Consider the following 26,064-nt stretch of genomic DNA (forward strand, 5'->3'; position numbering starts at 1 on the left):
GGCAAATTGCACACACAACTGTGAAGAATTTGAAAAGCAAAACTGTCATGTTTTACTCTTATTTTTCAAACTTTTGGGACTAAAATTTAAATTTAAACTCTTTGGGACTAAATGGTAAGTAACAGATGTGTAATATTAAAGAAAAAGTAGCTCATGAGCCAGGCTGTGCTATATTCAGCACCCATATACACAATAATTGCACTTAGCCACACTTTCCTAAATCAAATAATCTGTGTCATTTTTATCTAATATCGTCTCTTAGGTGACAGCATTTAAATAAAGATCTGTAATCCTCTAACTACAGATCCCCATCGTACAATCTTGTATCTTTCCTGTCAAATGATCACTGGTGGGATAAAATAACAGTGTCTTTTGGCCCAGGTTAAAGACTCTGCCTTCTTGTCATACCAAATCGTCTGATGGTCTTGGGCTGACCTTATGTTGTCCTGTGCAAATGCTGCCATCTCCACCAGCTTCTCCCACTATGTTCTCTCCTAGCTGGGGATTCTCCCAGTAATCTCTTAAGAGATCCAGAAGAATAGAATAGAATAGAATAGAATAGAATAGAATTCAACTTTATTGTCATTGCACATGCACAGGTACAGGGCAACGAAATGCAGTTTGCATCCATCCAGAAGTGCTTTAGTGATATAGATATATTACAATATATTAGCAATAATATAGATATGTAAGTATATTACAGAAATGGGTCTATTATGGTATGTTATAATGTACACGGTATGAAGGTATGTTATGAATATGCTATAACTATAAGTATGTACAGGCTGTAGTGAGTACAAGCTATGTACAGGCTATGAACAAGATATAAATATGAAAAACTATACAGAATATGAAATAAATAACTTTACAGAAATCTGAGATATACAGCTATACAGAAATCTGAACTATGCAAGTTGTAAACAGTTGTAGGATTGAAGATTATCGAATGTACAGAATGATTATTTACACAGAGCTATACAGTAGTGCAGTTAAGATAAGTGAGAGGTGTAGATAGTTTCTACAGAGGCTATATAAAGTGCTAGTGGTTGTGAGTGGTGGTTCAGTCCATGTTATTATTGTGTGTTTGAGGGTACAGTTGTCCATTGTGGGTGTGTGTATGTTCAGTCCATGAGTTTAACGTGGGTCAGACGTCAGGAGGCAGACACGCTCTGAGAACACACCCGGGGATGCCATCAGGGCCTGCAGCCTTGTGGACATTGATCCTGCTCAGCACCGCTCCTACATCGGTGGGGGAGAGAGTCAGTGGTTGGTGGTCTGGCGTCATGTCTGCTTTGGTTGTGGTTGTGGGGTTCCCTCGCTCAAAACGAGCATAAAAGTTGTTGAGCTCGTTGAGGAAGGAGACATCAGAGGATGCGGGGGAGGGTTTGGTGGTCCTGTAGTCTGTAATGGTCTGGAGTCCTTGCCACATGCGTCGGGAGTTGGAGTTGGAGAAGTGTTCTTCTACCTTCTTTTTGTAATGGTGTTTGGCTATTTTGATGCCCTTCTTTAGATTAGCCCTGGCTGTGCTGTAGGCGTGTGCATCTCCTGACCTAAAGGCAGTGTTGCGGGCCTTCAGGAGGAGACGAACATCCCGGTTCATCCAAGGCTTCTGGTTCGGGTACATGGTGATCCGTTTCTGGGTGGTGACACTGTCTGTGGTTTCGGAGATGTAATCCAGTACAGATGAGGCGTACTGGTCCAGGTCTGTGTGGGTGAACATATTCCAGTCTGTGTTTTTAAATCTGTCCTGGAGCACTGCGTCTGTCCCCTCTGGCCACACTTTAATTGTCCTCACAGCAGGTTTCACACATTGGATGAGTGGTGAATACCGAGGTGTGAGGAACAGGGAGAGATGGTCCGATTGTCCAATGTGGGGGAGGGGTGTGGCTTTGTAGGCTCCAGCCAGGTTGGAATACACATGGTCTAAAGTCTTGTCTCCTCTGGTGTGGCAGGAGACATGTTGGTGGAATCTGGGGAGGACTGTCTTTAAGTTGGTGTGGTTGAAGTCGCCAGCAACAATAAAAGCAGCCTCGGGGTGTTTATTCTGGTGTTTGTTAATGGCTGCAGAAAGTTCTTTCATGGCCAACCTAGCATTAGCGTCGGGGGGGATATACACGGCAGTGAGTATGATCGAAGTGAGTTCTCTGGGGAGATAATAAGGTCTGCATTTGACCATTAAAAACTCCGCATTAGGTGAGCAGTGACTCTCAGTAGTAGTGGAGTTCATGCACCAAGCATTGTTAATATAAATGCACAAACCTCCACCTCTGGTCTTGCCGGAGTCATCTGCTAGCCTGTCGGCTCGGTGTGTGTGGCGTCCTGCTAACTCGATAGCATTGTCCGGGCAGCTGTTGTTCAGCCATGTTTAGGTGAAAAACATGACATTTGAGTCCATAATCCGTCTGTTGTTAGTGATGGAGAGCCGTATCTCATCCATTTTGTTTGCCAGGGAACGGACATTGGCGAGAAAAATACTGGGTAAAGGCAGCCGGTGTGGTGTTAGCTTTAGCTTAGCCCGTAGCCCTCCGCGCCTACCTCGCCTTTGTTTACGATCTCGGTGCCGTCTGCGTGTACTTCCGCCCGGCCGGGGAGAGTGGGCAGCCTCCGGTGTTCTGGAGATCTCTGGGATGAGTCGGAGATCGGCGATAAAACTGTTGGAGTTGTGAGTCCAGATGTCCAGAAGCTCTTGTCTGCTGTAGGTCAGCAACGCACAGCAATTCTGGACGAATAATCCGGTTAAAAGTAGATAAAAAACCGCTAAATAGCAGATTCTGGAGAGACACTGATGGCGGTGCATTGTTCACGCGCCGCCATCTTGGAAAGGTTGAAGCCCTCTCACTTCACGCTCATATAGCAACTCAATAGGTGAAAAGCCAGTGGACTCCTGTGGAATATACCTATATGCAAAGACAAAGTCAGCACTTTTTCTGCTTTAGGGTCTGACATGGAGTAGAGGGTTTGGTTGTGGTGTTGGAAGAAAGGTTGGTGTAGCTGGCAGCAATCATCTAATCCTCCTATTTCAGTAGGGCGCTGAGACCTGCAGGGGAAGAACGGACAGTGAAGCTGTGCTGCAGTAACGTGTGTGGAGACGACAGAGAGTGGCTGGAAAGATGCCCTGTGGGAGAAACTGCACTGTAAATAAAGAGAACACACCAAGCAAACCAAGAAAATCCACCAGTCCCAGCTACAAGGAGACCTCCTGACCCCCTCCGATAAGACCTACTAACCCATTCTTTCCTGTCTTCTTTTCCTGTGACTTTCGTGTTTAAGGTGCAGGTGACCGGGGCACTTCATTTCGCCGGCCCCGTAACACTATCCTGGGAGGGATGTAAGGTGTTCCAGTAAGGTGCCAAGGGGGTATGCACCAGGCTTTGGTGGACTTGGGCTGCAACAAAAACCCTGGTTCAGCCAGGGTCAGTGGTGCAGGCAAAGTGGGTGGAGGTTAGATGTGTGCATGGGGATGTTCATAAATATCTTGTAGTGCCATTAGACATTAAGTAAATGGGCAAAACACGTTGATTAGGTTATGCCTGATACACCCCTTCATTTTGGGAACAGATTGGCCTGGGTTGCGGCCAGGATGCAATGGCCGTCATTTTCTCTCCCTGTGGGCGCACCTGCCAAGGTAATCCAGATACTCTACCTCCCTCTGTTCAACTGCACACTTTTTTGGGTTGGCTGTGAGTCCTGACAGCCTCAGGGACTGCACGGACCGTGGCCACCTGCTTTGCCCAAGTGTCACCGTGGATGATGACATCATCCAGGTAAGTGGCAGCATGTGCAGCATGTGGCTGCAGCACCCGGTCCATGAGGCACTGGAAAGTGGTGGGGACCCCTGTGGAACCTTACCAATATGCTGTATGTCTCTCTAAGAACAGGAGAGAGCATCATAGGGCCAACCACACACAACAGCTGTTCTGCTTTCGGCGAAGGTGCCCTAGCCACTTGCACCTCCAGCACTCCTGCCCCAACACTCATGCAGCTCCTGGTGAGTGGGATGCAGGACCTGTAGCCACCGGGACCTGCAGAGAGATCGCAGTGGAAAATGAAATCAATGCCAATATGCCCTGCTCCTCCGCCACTGACCAGGATGGAGACATGCCACAGAGCCTCCTCCTCTGGGCCATGACTGGTTGGCTCCCCACCGCCAGCTGCAAGCGTTCTCATGGAGTTCCTGGCCCCACTGCCAGCTGATCCTCTGCCAGGATCAACAAAACCCCTCCAGGACCACCATGTTCACCAACCATGCTTCCTTCTGTGTGGCAGCAGACTGCAACATCCAGGCTGCCATGTCACTCCTATCCATCATGAAAGAACCACAAAGAGTTCATGCCACTTGGCGAGTGACTTTGAGCTTGAAGAAGGGAGTAATACAGGCACTTTGGCCCCTGGTGAAAATTGCCCGAGTCTAGTCCCTCTGTTGTATAGGCACTGTTGACGTTCCTGGGCCTAGAGCTAATTTTCCTGTGACAATCTGTGTGCAGCTTTGGGCTCAGGTCCAGGACATACCAAATCTTGTTTTTAGCTGGGCCTGGACGGTCCTCTCAGTGTTCTTTAATCAGGTCCAACAACCCCGCGACTTCCTGCCGAACAGCAAGTGAAAGGAGGAAAACTGTTGTAAGTGCGGAGTGCCTCCCGCACTGCAAAAAGCACAGGGTCTAACCAGTGATCCCAATTGCGTTTATCCCCGTGAATGAAATTATGAATCATGGAGTTTAAAGTCTTATTGAGCCGCTCCATCAACCCTTCAGTTTGGGGTGGTAGATGCTTGTCTGGTCCCCATCTGTGCTGGCGCTTGCTCTCTGCCATCTCTGCAAGCATTTGGGGGAGCAGTTGGAGCGGCTGTGTGTGTTGCAAGTTTGATATGGCGAGCCTGGGTTTCGGCACCAATGTAAACCTCAGTCACAGGTTCAGCCTGCTTGTGAATACTTTTATTTACAGTAAACAGTTTTGCTTTCAAGTTTTTGACTCTGGCCAGACAGCTTTCCAGTTGCCTCCACATCCCCACTAAGGTCCCGGCGTTACTGATAAAGATCGTGATTACTAGATTGAATGCAGCTGCCCTGGCAGCCTTCTTGTGGCACTGCCCCTCAAACTTGCTGTGCCACCCCTCCCCTGCAGTGGAGCCAAAGACCATACAGCTGCAAGAGAAAATTTTAAGCCTAATCTTAAAAGGAAAGAATCAACATTTTGCCGAATCCACACTGGAAGCTGGTTCCACAGAAGAGGGGCCTGAAAACTGAAGGCTCTGCCTCCCATTCTACTTTTAAATACTCTAGGAACAACAAGTAGGCCTGCAGAGCGAGAGCGAAGTGCTCTAATAGGGTGATATGGTACTACAAGGTCATTAAGATAAGATGGGGCCTGATTATTTAAGACCTTGTATGTGAGGAGCAGGATTTTGAATTCTGGATTTAACAGGAAGCCAAAACAGGAGAAATCTGCTCTCTCTTTCTAGTCCCTGTCAGGACTCTTGCTGCAGCATTTTGGATTAACTGAAGGCTTTTCAGGGAGTTTTTAGGACTTCCTGATAATAATGAATTGCAGTCGTCCAGCCTGGAAGTAATAAATGCATGAACTAGTTTTTCAGCGTCACTCTGAGACAGGATATTTCTAACTTTAGAGATGTTGCACAAATGGAAGAAAGCAGTCTTACATATTTGTTTAATATGTGCGTTGAAGGACATGTCCTGGTCAAAAATGACTCCAAGGTTCCTCACAGTGTTACTGGAGGCCAAGGTAATGCCATCCAGAGTAAGAATCTGGTTAGATACCATATTTCTAAGCTTTTCAGGGCCGAGTACAATAACCTCAGTTTGATCTGAATTAAGAAGCAGAAAGTTAGCGGCCATCCAGGTCTTTATGTCTTTAAGACATTCCTGCAGTTTAACTCATTGGTGTGTGTCATCTGGCTTCATGGACAGATAGAGCTGGGTGTCATCTGCATAGCAGTGTAAATGTATGCTATGTCTTCTAATGATGCTGCCTAAGGGAAGCATGTATAATGTAAACAGAATTGGTCCTAGCACTGAACCCTGTGGAACTCCATAATTAACCTCAGTGTGTGAAGAGGACTCTCCATTTACATGCACAAACTGGAGCCTATTAGATAGATATGATACAAACCACTGCAGCACAGTACCTGTAATACCTACAGCATGTTCTAATCGCTCTAATAGGATATTATGGTCGACAGTATCGAACGCTGCACTGAGGTCTAGCAGGACAAGCACAGAGATGAGTCCACTGTCAGAGGCCATAAGAAGATCATTTGTAACCTTCACTAAAGCTGTTTCTGTGCTGTGATGAGCTCTGAAACCTGACGGAAACTCTTCAAATAAACCTCTGCAGATGATCTGTTAGCTGTTTGACAACTACTCTTTCAAGGATGTTTGATATGAAAGGAAGGTTGGAGATTGGCCTATAATTAGCTAAGACTGCTGGGTCTAGAGATGCTTTTTGAGTAAAGGTTTAACTACAGCCAGCTTGAAGGCCTGTGGTACATAGCCGATCATTAGAGATAGGTTGATCATATTTAAGATCGAAGAATTAATTAATGGCAGAACTTCTTTGAGCAGTTTTGTAGGAATGGGGTCTAAAAGACAGGTTGATGGTTTGGAGGAAGTAATTATTGAAGTTAACTCAGAAAGATCAATTGGAGAAAAAGAGTCTAACTTAACATCAATGGTACTAAGAGTAGCTGTAGATAATATTACATCTGTGGGATGATTATTGGTATTTTTTTCTCTAATGATAAAAATTTTATTTGTGAAGAAGTTCATGAAGTCATTACTAGTTAACGTTAAAGGGATTGTTGGCTCAACAGAGCTCTGACTGTTTGTCAGCCTGGCTACAGAGCTGAAGAGAAACCTGGGGTTGTTCTTATTTTCTTCAATCAGTGATGAATAGTAAGATGTTCTGGCTTTGCGGAGGGCTTTCTTATAAAGCAGCAAACTATTTCTCCAGGCTAAATGATGATCCTCTAAATCTGTGACACGCCATTTCCTCTCCAGATTACGAGTCATCTGCTTTAGGGTACGTGTTTGAGAATTATACCACGGAGTCAGGTACTTCTGATTAGAGACCTTAGTTTTCACAGGAGCTACAGTATCCAGAGTCGTACGTAGTGAGGAGGTGAAATTATTAACAAGATAATCGACCTCTGTTGGGGTAGCGTTCAGATAGCTGCTCTGCTCTATGTTGGTACAGGGCATTGAAGATGATAACAGTGGGTGGATTATATTCTTAAACTTAGTTACAGCGCTTTCAGAAAGACATCTACTGTGATAAAGTCTACTCTCCACCGCTGTGTAATCAATTATTGTAAATGTAAATGTTATCAGGAAAAGATCAGACAAGAGACGTTAAATGTTCAGTTGCAGAACACTTGCAGCATTTTTAGCATCTACATGACTGTTAAAATCACCCACAATAATTATTTAATCTGAGCTGAGCACTAAACCAGATTAAAAAAATCTAAGGAATTAGACAGAAACTCAGAGTAAGGCTTACGTGAATGATAGGGAACTACAAATAAAACTGTTTTTTGGTTTTCCAGCTGGGGTGAACAAGGCTAAGAATCAGGCTTTCAAATGAATTAAAAGTCTGTCTGGATCTTTGGTTGATTAATAAGCTGGATCAGAAGATCGCTCCTTCACCCCCTCCTCAGCCTGTGCTTAGAGGATTCTGACAGTTAGTCTGACTCAGGGATGGTGAACGTTTAAAACGAACATAATCATCCTGCTGTACCCAGGTTTCTGTAAGGCAAAGGAAACCCATTTGTTTAGTTTGCACGACCAATCAAATATCAGTCCATGTACTAAAACCTTAACACATCCTGTGTAGAGGTGGTCAGATTGTGATAAGAGCTTGAACCTTAGGTCTGGTGTATTTGGGTGGTTTATTGTATTTCATATTTTGAGGGCATAGCTCTGTAGATGCGTGTGTGCATGTGTTTCCATGACGTATTAGTGGAGAATGAAGCACAGTGCTGCAGACTGTTCTCAACAGGCCAACGCAGCACATTAGCTCTGCACTGAGGGAGAGAGGAGGGAGGGCCGACAGGCAGTGGAGATGATAAGGAAAGGTGGAGAGAGAAATGGAAAGAATACTCGGTGTGAGAGAAAGAGAGAGAGAGAAAATGGGAGAGCACTAATGATCTGATGGTCTGCAGTCTTTTCCCTCCACATTCTGTGGATCTCAGCAAATACTTGTTCTGCTTCTGGCCTGTCTCTCTCCCTCTCCCTCTCGTTGGTGGTGGGGGGACAGTCTTGGAGAGTAACAGCGATAGAGAGAGAGAGGGAAGTGGGCGTGAGGCAGCATCATGTCCCTCCTGCTCTTCCTAATTGAGCCAAGTGTTTTAGTAGATTAAAAAAGTGTGGATGAAGCTGAGACAGAGAAGGACGATGAGAGCTTTATCACTTGCAACCTTAATAAAACTGCAACAAATAATTCAGAATTTTACATTGAACAGATTTAATGTTAATATGTTAGTTACAGCATCGCTAAAGTGTTTAAAAACTATCGTGACCATAAAACTCCCTGGAACATAAAAGCGCTAGAACGATCGTTCACAGAGTCTTCAGCAAACATACTCGGTGCCTCAAATGTCCACAGCATGGCCCCACCTATAGGACGCGATGTAACATCACACTGAGTTCTACAACCCAGTCAAAAACTATGGAATCACCACATTTGGAGAATGTTCATTCAACTTATTTATTTTGTATCAAACATTTTTGTAGAAACTATTTTTGTTTATTAATTGAACACGAAACATCCCTCAAAAATATTACTTTTATTAATTATACAGATTTTTTAGATCAAATAGAGGGAAACCAGTATGGAGTCACTCAATGCTGAGAAATAGTTATAGAATTACTGTAAAGATTTTCCAAATCTGCCATCAATATATTCAGACATGCATAGGCTTAGATTTTAAGAGGGACACGCCCATCGCAGTATGTAGAAAACACCATTTCAGGGTCGCTGGAGCCTTTCCCAGCGACCACAGGACGAGAGGGTGCACCCTGGACAGGTCGCCAGTCTGTCACAGGGCTAACACATAGAGACAAACAACCATTCACACTCAGAATGACCCCTATGGGCAATTTAGAATGACCAGTTAACCTAATTCCACTAACTGCATGTCTTTGGACTGTGGGAGGAAGCCAGAGTACCGGGGAAGCCCACGCAAACACGAGGAGAACATGCAAACTCCACACAGAAAGGACCCAGCCGGGTGGTGGAATAAAACTCTGGACCTGCTTGCTGTGAGGCAGCAGTGCTAATCACTGCACCACTGCCCGTGTAGAAAACGTGCATTTCTCAAAGCCAGACGACATGAAAAAAGGCCAAAATATATACTGAAATAAACAACTGTTACCTTCCTTCAGAAATATTTAATTTTATTCCCAAAATGTGAATTATGACTTAACTGGATATGGTCAGTTACAAGTTATTAGTTAAGTTTTTATGTGAAGAGGAATACCCATTTTACCCCCACAAAATCCTCAGCAAAGTGTTTACTAAGGTCATAGATCAAGGGAACAAACGGATTTCTACTCAACCACACGTCTTTGACACCAGAATAGTCACCTCCTGCTGGCAGAAAGAACTCAGTGTTAGGGCACGTTAGCATTGGCTTTACTTTTCACAGTTGGAAGTTATGTCCATTGGGAATGGTGAGCATGGTGGTGCAGTGGTCAGCACTGTTGCCTCACCCTGCTTGGGCCTTTCTGTGTGGCGCTTGCATGTTCTCTCCAGGTAATCCGGCTTCCTCCCACAGTCCAAAGACGTGCAGTGGGGTTAGGGCAACCAGCGATTCCAAATTGCCCATAGCTGTAAATGTGAGAGTGAATGATTGTCTGTGTGTAAGCTCTGTGATGGATTGGTGATCTACCCCAATACTGAAACCTGAAACGAGGAACAGAAGGCTCCGTTTTATATGCAGTCCATGGATATTCATTCATCACATCAAAGAAACTGCTAACATGTGAATATTCAGAATGTGCAAAGTTCTAAACATTACAAACCTTTGCTGAAACCCACGTGGGCGATTAAACTGACATGAACAAGTGACTGTACAAATTTAATTAGGTTACTTCACAAACAAAGGAGACAAAAGCAGCCTGAATTCACATCATCTTGTTCCACTCTTCATGTGTGACTTGGCAGGGACAATACTGAATTAAATCCACTGAGAATAATTATTTCAAAGTGGGAAAGAATGGCATCGATCCTAACTGGGTTATATTCCAACACATGTTTTCATTTACTGTACATGAATACATACTTTTACTGTAAATGGATGCAGAAAACATAAAAACTACTGCATAGAAATGCAACAGATTTTCAGGTATGGAAGAGGCTGATGCTCAGATTTTCCTGGCTGAGAATTCCAAATAAGGAAAACCCCAAAACAAGAGAAACACACAAGGTTTTTTTTTAAAATATATGGTTTGTGATCCGTCAGCCAGAGTGAGGTTTACCCCCTCCTCTCAAAGTCAGAACTGTAAATTAGAGAGAAAACAAGAGCCATGCAACAATAATTCAGTGCCACTAATGTTACTGAGTGCATTCTCCTGCAGCCAGTTTTAAGTATGTGGTGGAAAGTTGGACACCAGGAAAGCGAAACCTACTAAATAAATGAAATTCCTGAATAAGGTTTGTTTCAGCAGGCATAGAGATGCTAATGTCTAGATGCGCATCAGTATTTCAGCATTTCCAGAAGGAAAAAAAAAGAAGCAAATGATCACGTGCATGCTCTCGCTCTCTACTGCTTAGTTCAACACATCTGATTTCTCTGCACAAGTACGGGCTGCAGAGACCCACGGGATGAGAATAAGAGCAAATGTATTCATGTTCAGGTATTCATGTGGAGGTCGCGAATTCAACATCGTCAAAGGATTTGAATCACACGAACTCAGTAAATCAATCGCGCGGGCAGGCAGTCAATCAGCGGGGAAACCTATTGATTCATAAAATCCGCATCCCACACATTCTCTCTTTCGTACATATACACGCGCCTGCAGATCCCCCCTCTCTCTCTTAGAGAGGCAGAGAGGCTGACTCCTCCTTCCTTTCCTTCTCTCACTTGTGTCTCCTTGTTGGCGCTACAGTATAACAGAAGCATACAGATCGGGGACCGACGGTGGATGGGGAAAGGCAGTAGCCGCAGCAGCAGCAGTCGGACGTACCGACCGAAGGATGCTCCAGCACCATGACTTGCTCGGCGTCAGATAGCGAGAAGATCGTCATCAACTGCGGTGGAATTCGACACGAGACCTACCGGAGCACCCTAAAGACGTTGCCGGGGACGCGTTTGTCTTGGCTGACAGAGCCCGACGCCTACAGCAACTTCGACTACGATCCCAAGTCCGACGAGTTCTTCTTTGACCGCCACCCGGCCACCTTCGCCTTCATCCTCAACTACTACCGTACCGGCAAGCTCCACTGCCCCAACGATGTCTGCGGGCCGCTCTTCGAGGAAGAGCTTGCCTTCTGGGGCATCGATGAGACGGACGTGGAGGCGTGCTGCTGGATGAATTACCGACAGCACCGTGATGCAGAAGAAGCCCTGGACAGCTTTGAGACCCCCGAACCGGATCCACCCGAGGACGACCCTGCACTCACCGGCGGAGCGGATGGCGACCTGAAACGTCTGTGCATGCAGGAGGACGGCCGCAGGGCGACACGGTGGGAGGTGTGGCAGCCCTGGATGTGGGCACTGTTTGAGGATCCCTACTCCTCCAAATATGCCCGGGTGAGTGGCAAGTGTAACGTTCAATCCGTGTTCCCTTTTTCTCGTGCGCGCTCTGCAACTCATGCGTTTGGCACTGTTTTGGCCACTGCGCATTGTTGCGCGTAAATGTTCTCCGGATACTGTTGGAGGATGAAAGGACGTTCAGTTCTCTGCGGGTTAAAAAAAAGCCACAGTGGTGTACGTTTGATCTTTGTCATGAATCATTTTGCAGGAGGATTGTGGCTCCTGCTGATGGCATTTTTTTCAGTGCGCATCAGCCCATCCATCTCACAAATGTTTCACAAGTGTGCATCCATCCTGAATGTCTATCGTACACCAGACATGTTTTTTCCATATCTATTTCTTGTCAATCCATACTTTGTGAAAATTATTCAATTATTCAGTCTAGAGGTCACCTCTATGAGCAAAGTGATCAAAATGTAATAAAGGAACGTCAGCTGTGCATCCTCACACTTCATCCTAGAGGTTTGTCTCAGTACATGTGTACATGTAGTTTACATAGACTTTAGTTTAGGTACTGCTCTTGCTCCAATGTTGTTCACAACTGCTTTGTCTGTTTCTAAATGTTGTTGCCTCCCAGGAACTCACTTCAAAATGATTCAAATGTTCTGTCCTGACTATAATGAGTCAGAAGATCAGCTTTGTAGCTTATTTATACTATATAACACCAATGACCTACAACAGTAATCTCAGCATGCTGTGTATATGTAGGAGTTTTATCACAATCAGAAGTCAAAGGCCCTAGAAAATAGGAAAGTATGCCCTTACAATCAAGCAAGAACCGAGCTGTCTTTTAATAGAAAGATAAATATCAGAATGCAAAAATAGAATAGAATAGAATAGAATAGCCCTTTTTGGTCATTGTACATGTACAACAAAACCAGCGGTGCCAGAATAAGAATGTACACAGCAGACAGCAGGAATAAATAACAAACATGAGAAGTATTTACAATGAGGAGGGACATACACAAAAAGAAGAGAAAGGCACACATTTAGAACAAAATAGCTGTAAAGTGCTTGAAGAAGTCCAGAGAAAGGACTTGGTCTAAATAGAGTCCATGTGTGAGTAGCCTGAGTGATGAAGGTTTCTGAGATCATGGCTCAGGTGAGGTGGGTGGGCAGGGGTGGGCTGTGGGGGGATAGTGCTTGTTAACAGTCTGAATGGCCCAGGGGAAGAGGCTGTTAGTGAGCCTGGTGGTGTGGGACCTGATTGGCCTGAGCTGCTGAGCTGCTGGTCAAACAGGTGGTAGGGGGAGTGCAATGGGTCACCTGGGATGGCCCTGGACCCTGAGGCAGCAGGATGTGGCGATGGCCTCGGGGGGTGGCAGAGGACAGCCAATGAGTCTTTTTGGGCAGTTCCTGTTCCAAGTTGCGGCTGGGAGTAAGTGGAAGGAGAAGAGAGGAAAGAGGAGCGCAAAGAGACCACTAACAACAAATGGCCTTCTAACCTGAACTTGCAGCTGGTGTTTGTGTGGACACAGAGTCCACGGGGCTCCACGAGAGAACAGGAGCTCACCTTCATTTTCAGTTTTCACTATTCTTGAATTAAATTCCATCTAAACTGCCTCCTGTTGAATCTGGTGCAGTTCTTAGATCCAGTGATTGAAAAAAAGCGATTTGTTTGACAGTACAGCATCACAACATCATGGTGACAAGAACTGGCTTTGATATGTAACGAGCTTCTTGGTTGCATGAGACTATTTTGTGGAAGGTGAGACTATGTTAAACCTTTTCGCTGGCACCAAAGCAGTTTGAAGATGTTTATGTGCAGCTGGTCTGCAGTCTGCTTTTCAACACAGAGGAGAAACTGTACTAGCTCAGGACCAGATTAGGTCACATGCTAATTGGAAGGTTAAGCGTGTGATCCCTGGCTGCTCCAGTCGGCATGCCAAAGTATTCTTGGGCAAGATACTGAAGCCCAGTCTGCTCTGTGGTGTATTTATCAGAGGCAGAAAGCACTTACATGTAGACAGTGTTTGGGTAAATGATGCGTTTTGTACAGAGTGGTGACTAGAAGGACGCTGAATAAGAACCAGGCTATCTACCATAAAGTGGGCTTTACTATCTAGAGTATGGTATTTTAAATATGCTGCTTTTTTACCCACTTTAAGTTTACTGAAAGTTCTGCTGATTAGAGAAAACTATAAGATGTCAGCAAAGCTATCTGATGGAATTCTCTTGGTTTTTATAGTGTCAATGCAACAACAGTCATTTCGAGGAGAGCTGCGTTGTGATGATTGATACTCTGAACTTTTAGTAGAATTAAGGCAAATCAGCTTCTGACAAATGCTGCAATGCACCAGTGCACAAACCAAAGTGGGTGAGATTTAATTTGTAAAAACCACAGGTGTTGTTTTTGTGAAAAACTCAAGTAAAACTTGTTAGATTACTACAGTAAATAAATAATTTTTCAGATGTTATTTTCTCAAGCTGAAGACAAGGCTGCTGGATTAATTTAATCAAACTGTAACCAAGCTGTGGCCCAGCACCTCATCCACATGTGAAACAGCAATCAGACGTCAACAGTGATATAGGTGAACATTTCTATCAGCATGTCTGCTGTATCGGTCAAAGAGGATCTCACTCAGTTTATGCAAGTGTTGCAGTTCAGAGAGGCTTGTTCCAACCCAGTGTCCTCACAAAATACAGTCAAATAGAATGATGCTGCAACTTTTAGTGTAAGTGCAGGACACAGAATGCCCTTTATGCAGAAAAGCAGGCAGTCTGGCTGTAGATGGTCCTCGTGTCTATACAGGGGACCCCAGTTTGTGCAGACAAAAACCTCATACGAACCAAGATCTTTTCTTAACCATAGTGTTGCGTCCATATGTAGATATCACAGGAATGAGGACCTGTGGAAGCATGAAGTACCATAAAAATGGACAGGTCTGCAATGTAAATGGCAGCAAACGAGTGAGTGAATAATGAGGGGTGATAGTACAAAAAAAGACAAGCTGATGTCATGGTTGAGGGGGTTAGGACAGCATCAGTGTGACAGTGGAAGTGACTTTGAAAGTGTTGCAGTCAATAGTTTTGGTGCCAGCACTGGGACAAAAAGGTTGGGTTGAAAGGTAGATGGTCAGCGCAGCAGCAACACTCAGGTAAGCTAAAGTCCAGCTTCTGTTAGCCGATTAGCTTGTTTCAGGATGAAGGTTTAAACGTTTTTTCAAAAAGATATTTGACAAAGAAAATCAGGACGGCATGAGTTGTTGTCCTGTGGCGTCTGTCCTTAAGTATGTGTATTATATTTGCAAAGGTGCCAGGTTTGCCCATTTCTGTCTGTCTTCTGCTTCACAATCTACATGGTCCATCTCCGATCTCGTTCTCTCGTGTCATCGCACCGACAGCTCACTGTGGTTTATTACTGTGCTACATAATCAGAGATGAGTGCTATATTGCTTATTATTGCTATTCAGTCCCTTCTCACCAACCCTCCACCCAATATGCTCTCACTCCCCCACCTCGTTCAACCCCCACCCCCAGCTCTCTGCTTGTGCTATAGCGTAAGACTGCAGTCCCCATAGTAGCTGACTGTGCTGTAGTCTGCTGCAGAGTAGGAGAGAGAGAGAGAGGCACAAACAGGGGGAGGGAATTACAGAATGTGAGGTGTTTTTGGTTGAGGGTGAATTCAGCAGCAGAATAAAAAGAAGCAAAAGAGAATGGAGCCACTGCAATCCCCCCCCCCTATTTCTTTCATTCTTTACTTTTTTCTTCCCCCAATCTCTCAACAAGACAAGCAAATGCACACACGAGCTTCACTTTCACACACTTGCTAGGCTGCTACACACAGAGTTCATTGTAGCAGTGTGTCATTTTGGTCCTAGTACTTATAGCTCTTTCCTACTGTATTTAAGCCCCAAAGCACTTTCTATTATGAGGCTCATTCAGCTTATTCACACACATCACACAAGCACTTTTTTCTGTCCCTAAGTGCTTTTGTCTAATATTCACACTCGGATAAATGCTTCAGTGGTTCAGTATTCTGCTTCATGGATAGATCCAGACCGGAGGAGCCGGGGATCAAACCACCAACCTTCCGACAATCTCCTGAGCCACAGCTGCTCGTTTTGTTCTTCGATGTTATTGTTATGTCAGCAGAAAGGAAAAAATAGTCTCTTTATGATGTCGTTCCATTTACAGTTAACACTGAACATGTTCAATAAAAAGTAATTAGTAGTAGTTTTTGTTAACCTCCTATTTAAAAGTGAACAAACTTATCAACTTCTGCCAATGCTGTCATTCATCCGCTGAGGAATTGTTGAATTGTTAAGTTGATGTAAAAGAAACAATGAAACAATACGTGAGACATCCATGAAAATGCTGCTGCCTGATTCACCACAGCAGGTAGCTCTACTGTTTTGACTTGGCAAATTTTTCACGCTAGGTTGTGACCATAGTGGTCACTACAGTGGACAGTTATTCAAGGGCTGTTTGTTGTGCTTGTGTCAGTGTTGATGGTGTACCTGCACATAAACCACTACACTCTGATGTGTCCCTCCATACTCTGCCACCCACTGGTCGTTTAATGTTACTACAGATGTATGACGTGTCATTTAACCCTGTCATGCATGAATTCTGACGACATCAATCAGTATTTTTTTTCCCATCTTTTCATGACTGAAGATGAATAAAAATTCTTTAGAAAAAAAGCTGAATGTTTTTGGAAGCAGTTTTTAGTTTGTTTTTAGTTTTAGCTATTTTAGGGGGATATCTGTGTGTGCAGGTGACTATTACTGTGCAGAATTATTAGGCAACTTAACAAAAAACAAATATATACCCATTTCTATTATTTATTTTTACCAGTGAAACCAATATAACATCTCCACATTCACAAATATACATTTCTGACATTCAAAAACAAAACAAAAACAAATCAGCGACCAATATAGCCACCTTTCTTTGCAAGGACACTCAAAAGCCTGCCATCCATGGATTCTGTCAGTGTTTTGATCTGTTCACCATCAACATTGCGTGCAGCAGCAGCCACAGCCTCCCAGACACTGTTCAGAGAGGTGTACTGTTTTCCCTCCTTGTAAATCTCACATTTGATGATGGACCACAGGTTCTCAATGGGGTTCAGATCAGGTGAACAAGGAGGCCATGTCATTAGTTTTTCTTCTTTTATACCCTTTCTTGTCAGCCACGCTGTAGAGTACTTGGACGCGTGTGATGGAGCATTGTCCTGCATGAAAATCATGTTTTTCTTGAAGGATGCAGACTTCTTCCTGTACCACTGCTTGAAGAAGGTGTCTTCCAGAAACTGGCAGTAGGACTGGGAGTTGAGCTTGACTCCATCCTCAACCCAAAAAGGCCCCACAAGCTCATCTTTGATGATACCAGCCCAAACCAGTACTCCACCTCCACCTTGCTGGCGTCTGAGTCGGACTGGAGCTCTCTGCCCTTTACCAATCCAGCCACGGGCCCATCCATCTGGCCCATCAAGACTCACTCTCATTACATCAGTCCATAAAACCTTAGAAAAACCAGTCTTGAGATATTTCTTGGCTCAGTCTTGACGTTTCAGCTTGTGTGTCTTGTTCAGTGGTGGTCGTCTTTCAGCCTTTCTTACCTTGGCCATGTCTCTGAGTATTGCACACCTTGTGCTTTTGGGCACTCCAGTGATGTTGCAGCTCTGAAATATGGCCAAACTGGTGGCAAGTGGCATCTTGGCAGCTGCACGCTTGACTTTTCTCAGTTCATGGGCAGTTATTTGGTGCCTTGGTTTTTCCACACGCTTCTTGCGACGCTGTTGACTATTTTGAATGAAACGCTTGATTGTTCGATGATCACGCTTCAGAAGCTTTGCAATTTTGAGACTGCTGCATCCCTCTGCAAGATATCTCACTATTTTTGACTTTTCTGAGCCTGTCAAGTCCTTCTTTTGACCCATTTTGCCAAAGGAAAGGACGTTGCCTAATAATTATGCACACCCGATATAGGGTGTTGATGTCATTAGACCACACCCCTTCTCATTACAGAGATGCACATCACCTAATATGCTTAATTGGTAGTAGGCTTTCGAGCCTATACAGCTTGGCGTAAGACAACATGCATGAAGAGGATGATGTGGACAAAATACTCATTTGCCTAATAATTCTGCACTCCCTGTACATTTTGGTGTATTTCAGGGGACCTTGTTTGATAGTATTCATTTTTTAATTCCTTTATTTTTGTCTCTAACTCTTTTGCCTTTTGGAAAGTCAATCTTGCTTTAGAGCTAGTGATGCTAATTATTTGGCCCCCAATAAAAGCCTTAAAAGCCTCCCATCTTATGGTTGCAGAAGTTTCTGTTTTATTCATTTCAAAATAGAGGCTAATTTGTTCATCCAGAAGCGAGACAAAACTAGGGTCTGCCGACCATTTTTGTTTGCAACGCCTAATCCTAGCATCTTTCACAAGCTTTGCGTCCTGATATACCAATGAGTTGGGAGCATGATCTGAGATTAGGATCGCCTCATCGGAGCATTCCTTGATTTTATGTCTCAACTCTGCAGATATCAAAAAGAAGTCAATTCTTGAATTTTTTTCTTCCCTCCAGATATCTATTAAGTTTAATTTCTTCATAAAGTGCTGTATAGTTACCCTACTACGGGTGTGAGACTCTTCGGTTCCCGAGCTCCTATCTTTCACTGGATCTAGTACACAGTTAGAATCACCTGCCACCACACATTTACCAGGAAAAGAGGACAACATGAGGAATAAGTTTTGAAAAAAGATAGGGTCGTCTGTATTAGGTGCATAGATGTTCGCCAAGATAATTTATTCATTTAGTAAGTTCCCTTGAATGACAAGGTAACGTCCAAATTTGTCTTTGGTGACTTTACCTGGAGTGGTATGGATTCGTGCACCAAAATGGTGACCCCTCTCGCTTGAGAGTTAAACGATGCAGACAAGACCTTGCCTCTCCACCTCCTCTTAATTTTCAAGTCCTCGTTATGCATCAGATGTGTTTCCTGAAGAAACACAATGTTAGACTGCAAAAATTTTATTTTGTTCATGACTTGTTTAACTTTCTTCAGATTTCGTAACCCTCTGCAGTTCCATGATGTGATTTAGATTTTTATCTCACTAGACATTTCTTGTAGATTGTGCAGTTATATTCCCCAAACAAGTGAAAATATATGTCAAAAAAATAACAAAAAGAAAAAGACGGAAAGCTAACATAAATACTATTAGTAACATCAGAAACTGCCCGAATACCCTCACTGTCACTCATATCCAGGCCTTCCCCAGATGTTTAAAGCTTTCAGGTAGCAATTAACAGTCCCACCCAAGGATGACACCGTATAGCTGAACTAGTAGAACCGAACAATCCAACTGTTAACTATAACATTAACCATACCCTCCTGTGCCACCAAGGTTAGATATTACATTCTTATCTATTCATAAACACCCCTCTTTGCCATAGGTGAAATCCAATTTCACATTTCAAATCAGATTTCTAAGCAAAACTAATCAGAAGTGGTCTGCTGGTTTGATTGAGCCCCACTTACTTGAAGTTGACCAATTTACATTTGTTGCAGAAATACGTTCGGCCTATTAATCTTTTTTTATTTGATTTATTTATTTATTTTAAATTAGAAGACAGAAATGGGTATCTCAAGAGGGTTAATCCTGCACTCAGCCCCTGATAGAAAATGCACTGTAATATGCGCTATTAGACACAAGCATACATTTAACGTTATAGCTTGATCTGCCCGAGCCTGCTCGGCTCGATCCCGCTCCTCTTCTTCTCAGGTCAGATGTTACCTTCTGCTTTGTAAACTTAGACCGTATCCTAACCATCAGTCCGATCCCTCTTTTGACTTGATCTGTTTGATGAAGCCCTCCGCCTCAACATGGTTGTTAAAGATGAGGGACCGTTCCTTATATGTCACTATCAGCCGGGCCGGGGGAACGATGCCATACCGGAGCCCCATTGTGCGGAGTTGGCGCCTCACCTCGTCGAACTCCTTCTGTTTCTTGTGGACACCTGCCGCCACGTCCTGGTAAAACCTCACCGTCTGGTTCTTGTATCGTACTTCTCTTTTAGTCTTAGCCGCTCTCTTCAACAATTCTTTATCTTTGAAGCTGAGAAATTTCATTATCAGCGTACGGGGTGCAGGATTGTTGTGGGTTCTCGGCCCAGCTCCAGTGTTAGTTATGTACGCCCCAGCATCAACTCCAGTGCATCCGGCAGCTAACTCTCCAGAAAGGCACAGGCGTCCTCGCCCTCCGCTCCCTCCAGTAGGTTGACCATCCTCAAATTGGAGCGCCTTGATCTTGTCTCCAGGTCCAGCAGTTTGTCCTCCAAATCTTTATTTTTATTTTCTAGGACTTGTACTTTTGTTTGGAGGGAGGCGACGTTATCCTCAATTGTCAAAATCCTAGTTTCTGCTTCTGTGACGCACTCTACACAGTCAGTAATGTCTTTCCTTGCACTCTCAATAGCGAACCTATGCCGTCAAACCTGGTGGAAAACTCTGTTTTCATGTTGTTGATAGCGGTCAGGATGATGGCCAACGTGGGGCAGGACTCTCCTGCCGCCATATCCTTGCTTCTGTCCGGCGCATTAACCTTTGGAGTCCCGCTAGCGTTAGCCTCGCCGGAGTCCATGGCCTCACTGCTAGCTGATGAATCCTTGCTAGGCCTCGACTTCGTAAAGTCCGACAATTAAGCTTGGAGAGTTTTGTTCCGCCCTTGACTGACTTTCTTCTGTGACACCGGCATAACCCTAAGTTTATTTGTCGAAATAGCGGTGATTCACCTACTCAAGTACAATATATTAGCAGGATTTTGCCAACAGGGTAGCAGAGCAGGTTAACGCATGTCTGCTCAGCTCGCTGCCATACTGGAAGTCCCATTTGAAATCATTTGGTAAAAATAGAAATATCTAAAGTGGTTTTAAAGTATGGTAGCCAAAATACTTTCATGAATGTTTGACATATGACATGACACTTTTCTAAGTTAGTTTATAAATAAGCATAAATAAACAGAAAAGTTTACTAAAACCAAATACTTGAAATGCCAACGTAGAACAGTAAAAATATCACCTGAAGTGAAAAAGTACTGAAAAGGTGTAATACTTTGATGAACGAAGAAGGATAAAGTAGAAGTTCTACCATTTAAATTGGCTTACATATAAGAAGAAAAAAGAATACTGATCATCATTAGTTTACATAATTCTCAGTGTTAAAAATGTTGACTTCTTCAAATGAACATGATCTGTGAGACGGGTGGTCAGTGGATGGAAACTGGCCGATTCTCCTAGTAACAATAACTGAGCCAGTTTTATTCACAGGTGAGCTCCATGTGGAGTACAACAGTTAATGCCTACAGGGTCTCAGTACATCTGCAGCAAAACAGTGACAACCAGGTGATGATATTTAATCACAAGCACATGCTTCAGCATTTTTCCAGTTCTCATTTTTCCCTTTTCTGTCATTGCAGTGTCTTTCATCTTTTTCTAAACCTTTACCACCCATGTCTCTCTTTCTACATGTCTCCCTGGAGGTTTGCTGTGGTAAAGGCAATATATCCTGCAGGGTCCCTCTCCCCCCTCGGTGCTTTTCAGGATAATGCTGTGAAAGAGACTTTTTTTTTGTCTGTGCCACCTATCTGTGAGGGAGAGAGAGAGAGGGAGGGAGGGGGACCAAACTATATTTCATGTCACGTCAAGAAACAAAACATTTAACCACAGAGGGATCTCTGCTGTGATCTTGCCTCGTAGGGAGTTAATAAAACAGCCAATGAACAAACACACAGACACACACATGCAAAAATAGCTAACTGAGCATGGGAACGGTGAGCCCATAGGCTCATTTAATACAGTACATCCATACATGCAGCAGATTCCTGCAGAATGATCTGTTGTGACGTGTTGTGCATGGTGTGTGTGTGTGTGTGTGAACTGCAGTATCTAACATCTACTGTGGATGAGTTCCTTTCACCTTCAGTCCGAGACAGACAAACTAACACACACAAATCTACCTGTATACACACACAGCCTCACACATGCACACAGAACACAGTACACACATGGCTGAGCACACACACGAGACAAGCACAACTGCCAGCTTTGAGGTACACTTGTAAGCTTAACATATGGTTGTGATTTTCTGTAATGATATAGAATTCCTAAGGTACGCTCGTCACTGTGACACGTGAGCATACGTGACATACGAGTACTCTGTGACTTGAAATGTTTAAATGTACATGGGAGAGATAAATATCTTAAACCATATCTTCTTCATTGTGTCTTTCCTCAACTCAACCATCACCATGACAGTCATCCTTTCCTCACTGTTTAAATGGCTGTGTTTACATTCTTGAGAGAAGATGGAACTTCAGAAAAACCCAAAGGTTCTCAGATTGTATTCTCCATCTCTGTCTGAAGACAACAAAAAAGGCTTTTTGTGCAAACTGTGTGAGTAAGTATATGCAAACACATAGTGGGGAATACAGTTTTCCGGCAGGGCTTTATATTATTGAAGTATTATCAAACCATCAATATAATTTTTCTGTTGGAGGACAAAGACATGTATGATTATATTTCTGTAGTTTTTGAACATCTAATTCTGTCTTGTTTACTGTTTGCTGCTTTATATGTAATTCAAAACAAATGTTGCTCTTGTGTGTACAAAAGCTATGTTCTTACAGTCCTATTACCAATAACAGCACCCTATAATCTGCATACATGTACATAGTTAGGTACAGACACAGCTCATAGACACTTATATTTGTCATGTGTTCAATGCTCTGTAGAATAATGGACTTGCCAACATCAGCACCATTAGCTTGACCTCTTCCCAGCTTGACGCTGTCACCTGCTACTGCCCCCTTCTGTGATACTGTACACTGTCACCCATCTCTTCAGAGGAGCCAGTGGTCAGCTGACTCAGTCCGACAATCAGCCACCCAGCAGTAGATGAGCTAGTGAACAGCTGCTCAATCAGTGACTGGACCAGTCTTGGGTTGTTAGCTTTTGTGGTGTATTCTGCTTGTGTTAACTAAGCTTGGTGTTTTCTTTGAGGAACTAGTGAATGTTACTCCCCTCAACCCCTTGCCCTTATTCTTGGGGACGTAACAAAATTATTGCAAATTTATTAAAACTAGAAAAATAAAAAATATAACATTTACAAATGTATTCACAGCCTTTGCCATAACACTCAAAAGGTTTCCACTGATCTGTTCGATGTTTCTATATCATGTTTTGAGTTTACCTGTGATAAATGCAGTTGATTGGACATACCTGTCCAATATATAAGGTTCTATAGCTTACTCTCTATGTCAGAGCACAAACCAAGACATAAAGTTCAAGGAATTGTCTGTAGACCTCTAAGACAGGATTGTATCAAAGCACAGCTCTGAGGAAGGGTACAGAATAATTTCTACAGTTTTGAAAGTCCCAATGAGCACAGTGTCCTCCATCATCTGTAAGTGGAAGAAGTTTGAAACCACCAGGACCTAAAGCTGGCTGCCAGGCCAATATGAGCAACCGCTTGTGACCAAGAACCTGACAGTCACTCTGACAGAGCTCCAGTGTTGTTCTATGAAGGCAGGAGAACCTTTTCTGCAGCACTCCACCAGCCAGGCCTGCATGGTAGAGTAGCAAGATGGACACAACTCCTCAATAAGCTGATGTTTGCCAAAAGATGCCTGAAGAACTCTCAGATTAGGGACAAAATTCTCTGGTCTCCAAATGAACTCAAAGATTGAACTCTTTGGCCTGAATCCCAAGCATCATGGCTGATGGAAACAGGCACTCCCCATCACCCGGCCAATACCATAACTTAAGTGAAGCATGGTGGTAGCAGAATAATGATGTGGTGATGTGTTTAAGTAGTAGGAACTAGGAGACTAGTCAGATGAATGCAGCAATGTACAGAGTATCCTGGATATCTCTGTACATTGCTGGAGCACTCTGTCCAGAGCACTCTGGATCTGGCAATAACCATCTCCGGAGTGATCTGGACTTCAGACTGGGGGTAAAGTTTGTCTTCCAACTAGACAACAATCCTAAGCACACAGTCAAAAATAAGAAAAAAGTTTATTTGAAACCACTTTGTGAATAATGAATAATAATAATAATAATAATAATGGATTGGATTTATATAGCGCTTTTCAAGGCACCCAAAGCGCTTTACAATGCCACTATTCATTCACTCTCGCATTCACACACTGGTGGAGGCAGCTACGGTTGTAGCCACAGCTGCCCTGGGGTTCTTCAGTGGCCCCGCTAGAGCCCAGACTTGAACCATATTGAACATCTCTGGAGAGATCTGAAAATGGCTTTCCACCATAGCTCCTCATTCAACCTTGAGCTTGAGAGGTTCTGCAAAGAAGAATGTGCAAAAAGTTGTAATTGCTGTCAAAGGTGCTTCAACATTCACCCTGAGTTCCTGAAGGCTCTTGATGTTGTAGGGCTGTCTTGGTTGACACGCCTCTACAATGTTGCGTGGAGATCCGGGGAGGTACTGGATTAGCAGACCGGAGTGGTGGTTCCCATCTTTAACAAGGGGGGGACGAGAGGGTGTGTTTCAGCTATAGGACGATCACACTCCTCAGTCTCCCTGTGAAAGTCTCTGCCAGGGTGCTGAAAAGGACAGCCCATCTGTTAGTTGAACCTCGGATACAGGAGGACCAATGTGTTTTTTGTCCTGGTCGTGGAACACTGGACCAGCTCTTTATCCTCTCGAGGATACTTGAGGATGCATGGGAGTTTGCCCAACCAGTCTAGATGTGCTTTGTGGACTTTGAGAAGGTATCTGACCATGTCCCTTGGAGTGTCCTTTGGGAGGTGTTTTGGGAGTATGGGGTGTCTGGCCAATTGCTACAGGCTATTCGATCCCTAAACAAGCATTGCAAGAGCTTGGTCCACATAGCCAGCAGTATGTCGGACTCATTTCCAGTGGGTTATGGACACTGCCAAGGCTGCCCTTTGTCACCAATTCTGTTCGTAATTTATATGGACATAATTTCTAGGTGTAGACAAGTGGCAAAAATCTTTCACTTCGGTGGCCTCAGAATCTCATCTCTGCTTTTTGCATATGATATGGTTCCATTGGCTTCATTCTGTGATGGCCTCCAGCCCACACTGGAACACTTCACAGCCGAGTGTGAAGCGGTGGGAATGAGAATCAGCACCTGCAAATCTGAGGCCATGGTTCTCAGTCGGAAAAGGATGGAGTGCCCACCCTGGGTCAGGGACAAGTTCCTGCCCCAAGTGGAAGAGTTTATCTTATCTTGAGTGATAGGAGAAGGGAGATCGACAGACAGATTGGTACATTGATGCGGATAATGTACCGGTTCGTCGTTGTGAAGAGAGAGCTGAGTGTAAAAGCAAAGCTCTCAATTTACCGGTCGATCTACATCCCTACCGTAACCTAAGATCACGAGCTGTGAGTAGTGAGCAAAAGAATGACATCGTGGATACAAGTGTCAGAAATGGGCTTCCTCCGAAGAGTGGCTGGCTTCTCCCTTAGAGATTAGGTGAGGAGTTCAGCCATCCGGGAGGGGCTCAGAGCAAAGCCTTTGCTTCTCCACATCAAAAGAAGCCAGTTGAGGAGGTTCTGGCATCTGACAAGGATCCCTCCTGGGCGTCTCCTGGGTGAGGTTGTCTGGGCATGTACTTAATGGGAGGAGGCCCCAGGGCAGACCCAGGACATGTTGGAGGGATTATATCTCCCAGGTGGCCTGGGAACGCCTTGGTGTTCCCCTGGACAAGCTGTAGGAGGTGGCTGGGGAGAGGGAGGTCTGGGCTTCTCTGCTTAGGCTGCTGGCCTCGCAAAAAAAGAAAAGAAAAATCTGTAACATCCAAAGATTTTCTTGGAACAAGTTATCCCACTTGACAGCCATCTTGGTAACAAGGAGTCACTTATTGAGGTAGCTTTCTTTTTAAGCACTGTGTATGTTAACTTTGAATTGAATTAAAAACAAAACATCTTTGTCACTGCTGAATCTCATACACAGACAAAAACATCGCCTTCCACTACCTACCCATTTATCAAGATAAAAATAAACAATAAATAAATACCGTTTGTGCTGTTTACTATAGGATGAGAGGTGGGATACACCCTGAACTGATCTTCTGTCTGTTGCAAGGCTAACACAGAGAGATACTACTCACACTCACATTCACGCCTATGGGCAATTTAGAATCACCAATTAACCTAATCCCTAATAGCAGGTCTTTGGATTGTGGGAGGAAGCTCGGGTCCTCTATCAGAGGCCTGGAAGCTTGATGGTTTTGTACAGTATTGTGGCTGTGCTCTTCTGGACAGAGATCTCAGGTGTTGTTTTTGGGACATGCTTAGGCCACT

The 26,064-nt window shown here is 44.0% G+C and overlaps 1 protein-coding gene across 9 annotated transcripts in view; it reads left to right on the forward strand.

Moving 5' to 3' along the window:
• Positions 1 to 11,109: 11,109 nt before the first annotated feature.
• Positions 11,110 to 26,064, forward strand: part of LOC120736307 (potassium voltage-gated channel subfamily C member 1-like) — a 95,503-nt gene continuing 80,548 nt past the window's right edge. For all 9 annotated transcript variants that reach the window (XR_005696461.1, XR_005696463.1, XR_005696462.1 and 6 more), the window contains exon 1: positions 11,110 to 11,764. Coding sequence is in view for 5 of the 9 variants with exons in the window: in XM_040036330.1 (XP_039892264.1) it covers positions 11,222 to 11,764 (543 nt within the window). In the remaining 4 variants the exon portion in view is untranslated. The remainder of the gene's footprint in view (positions 11,765 to 26,064) is intronic.

The sequence above is a fragment of the Simochromis diagramma genome, unplaced genomic scaffold, assembly GCF_900408965.1.
Source record: "Simochromis diagramma unplaced genomic scaffold, fSimDia1.1 OVJJ01000497.1, whole genome shotgun sequence".
NCBI classification, from domain to species: domain Eukaryota; kingdom Metazoa; phylum Chordata; class Actinopteri; order Cichliformes; family Cichlidae; genus Simochromis; species Simochromis diagramma.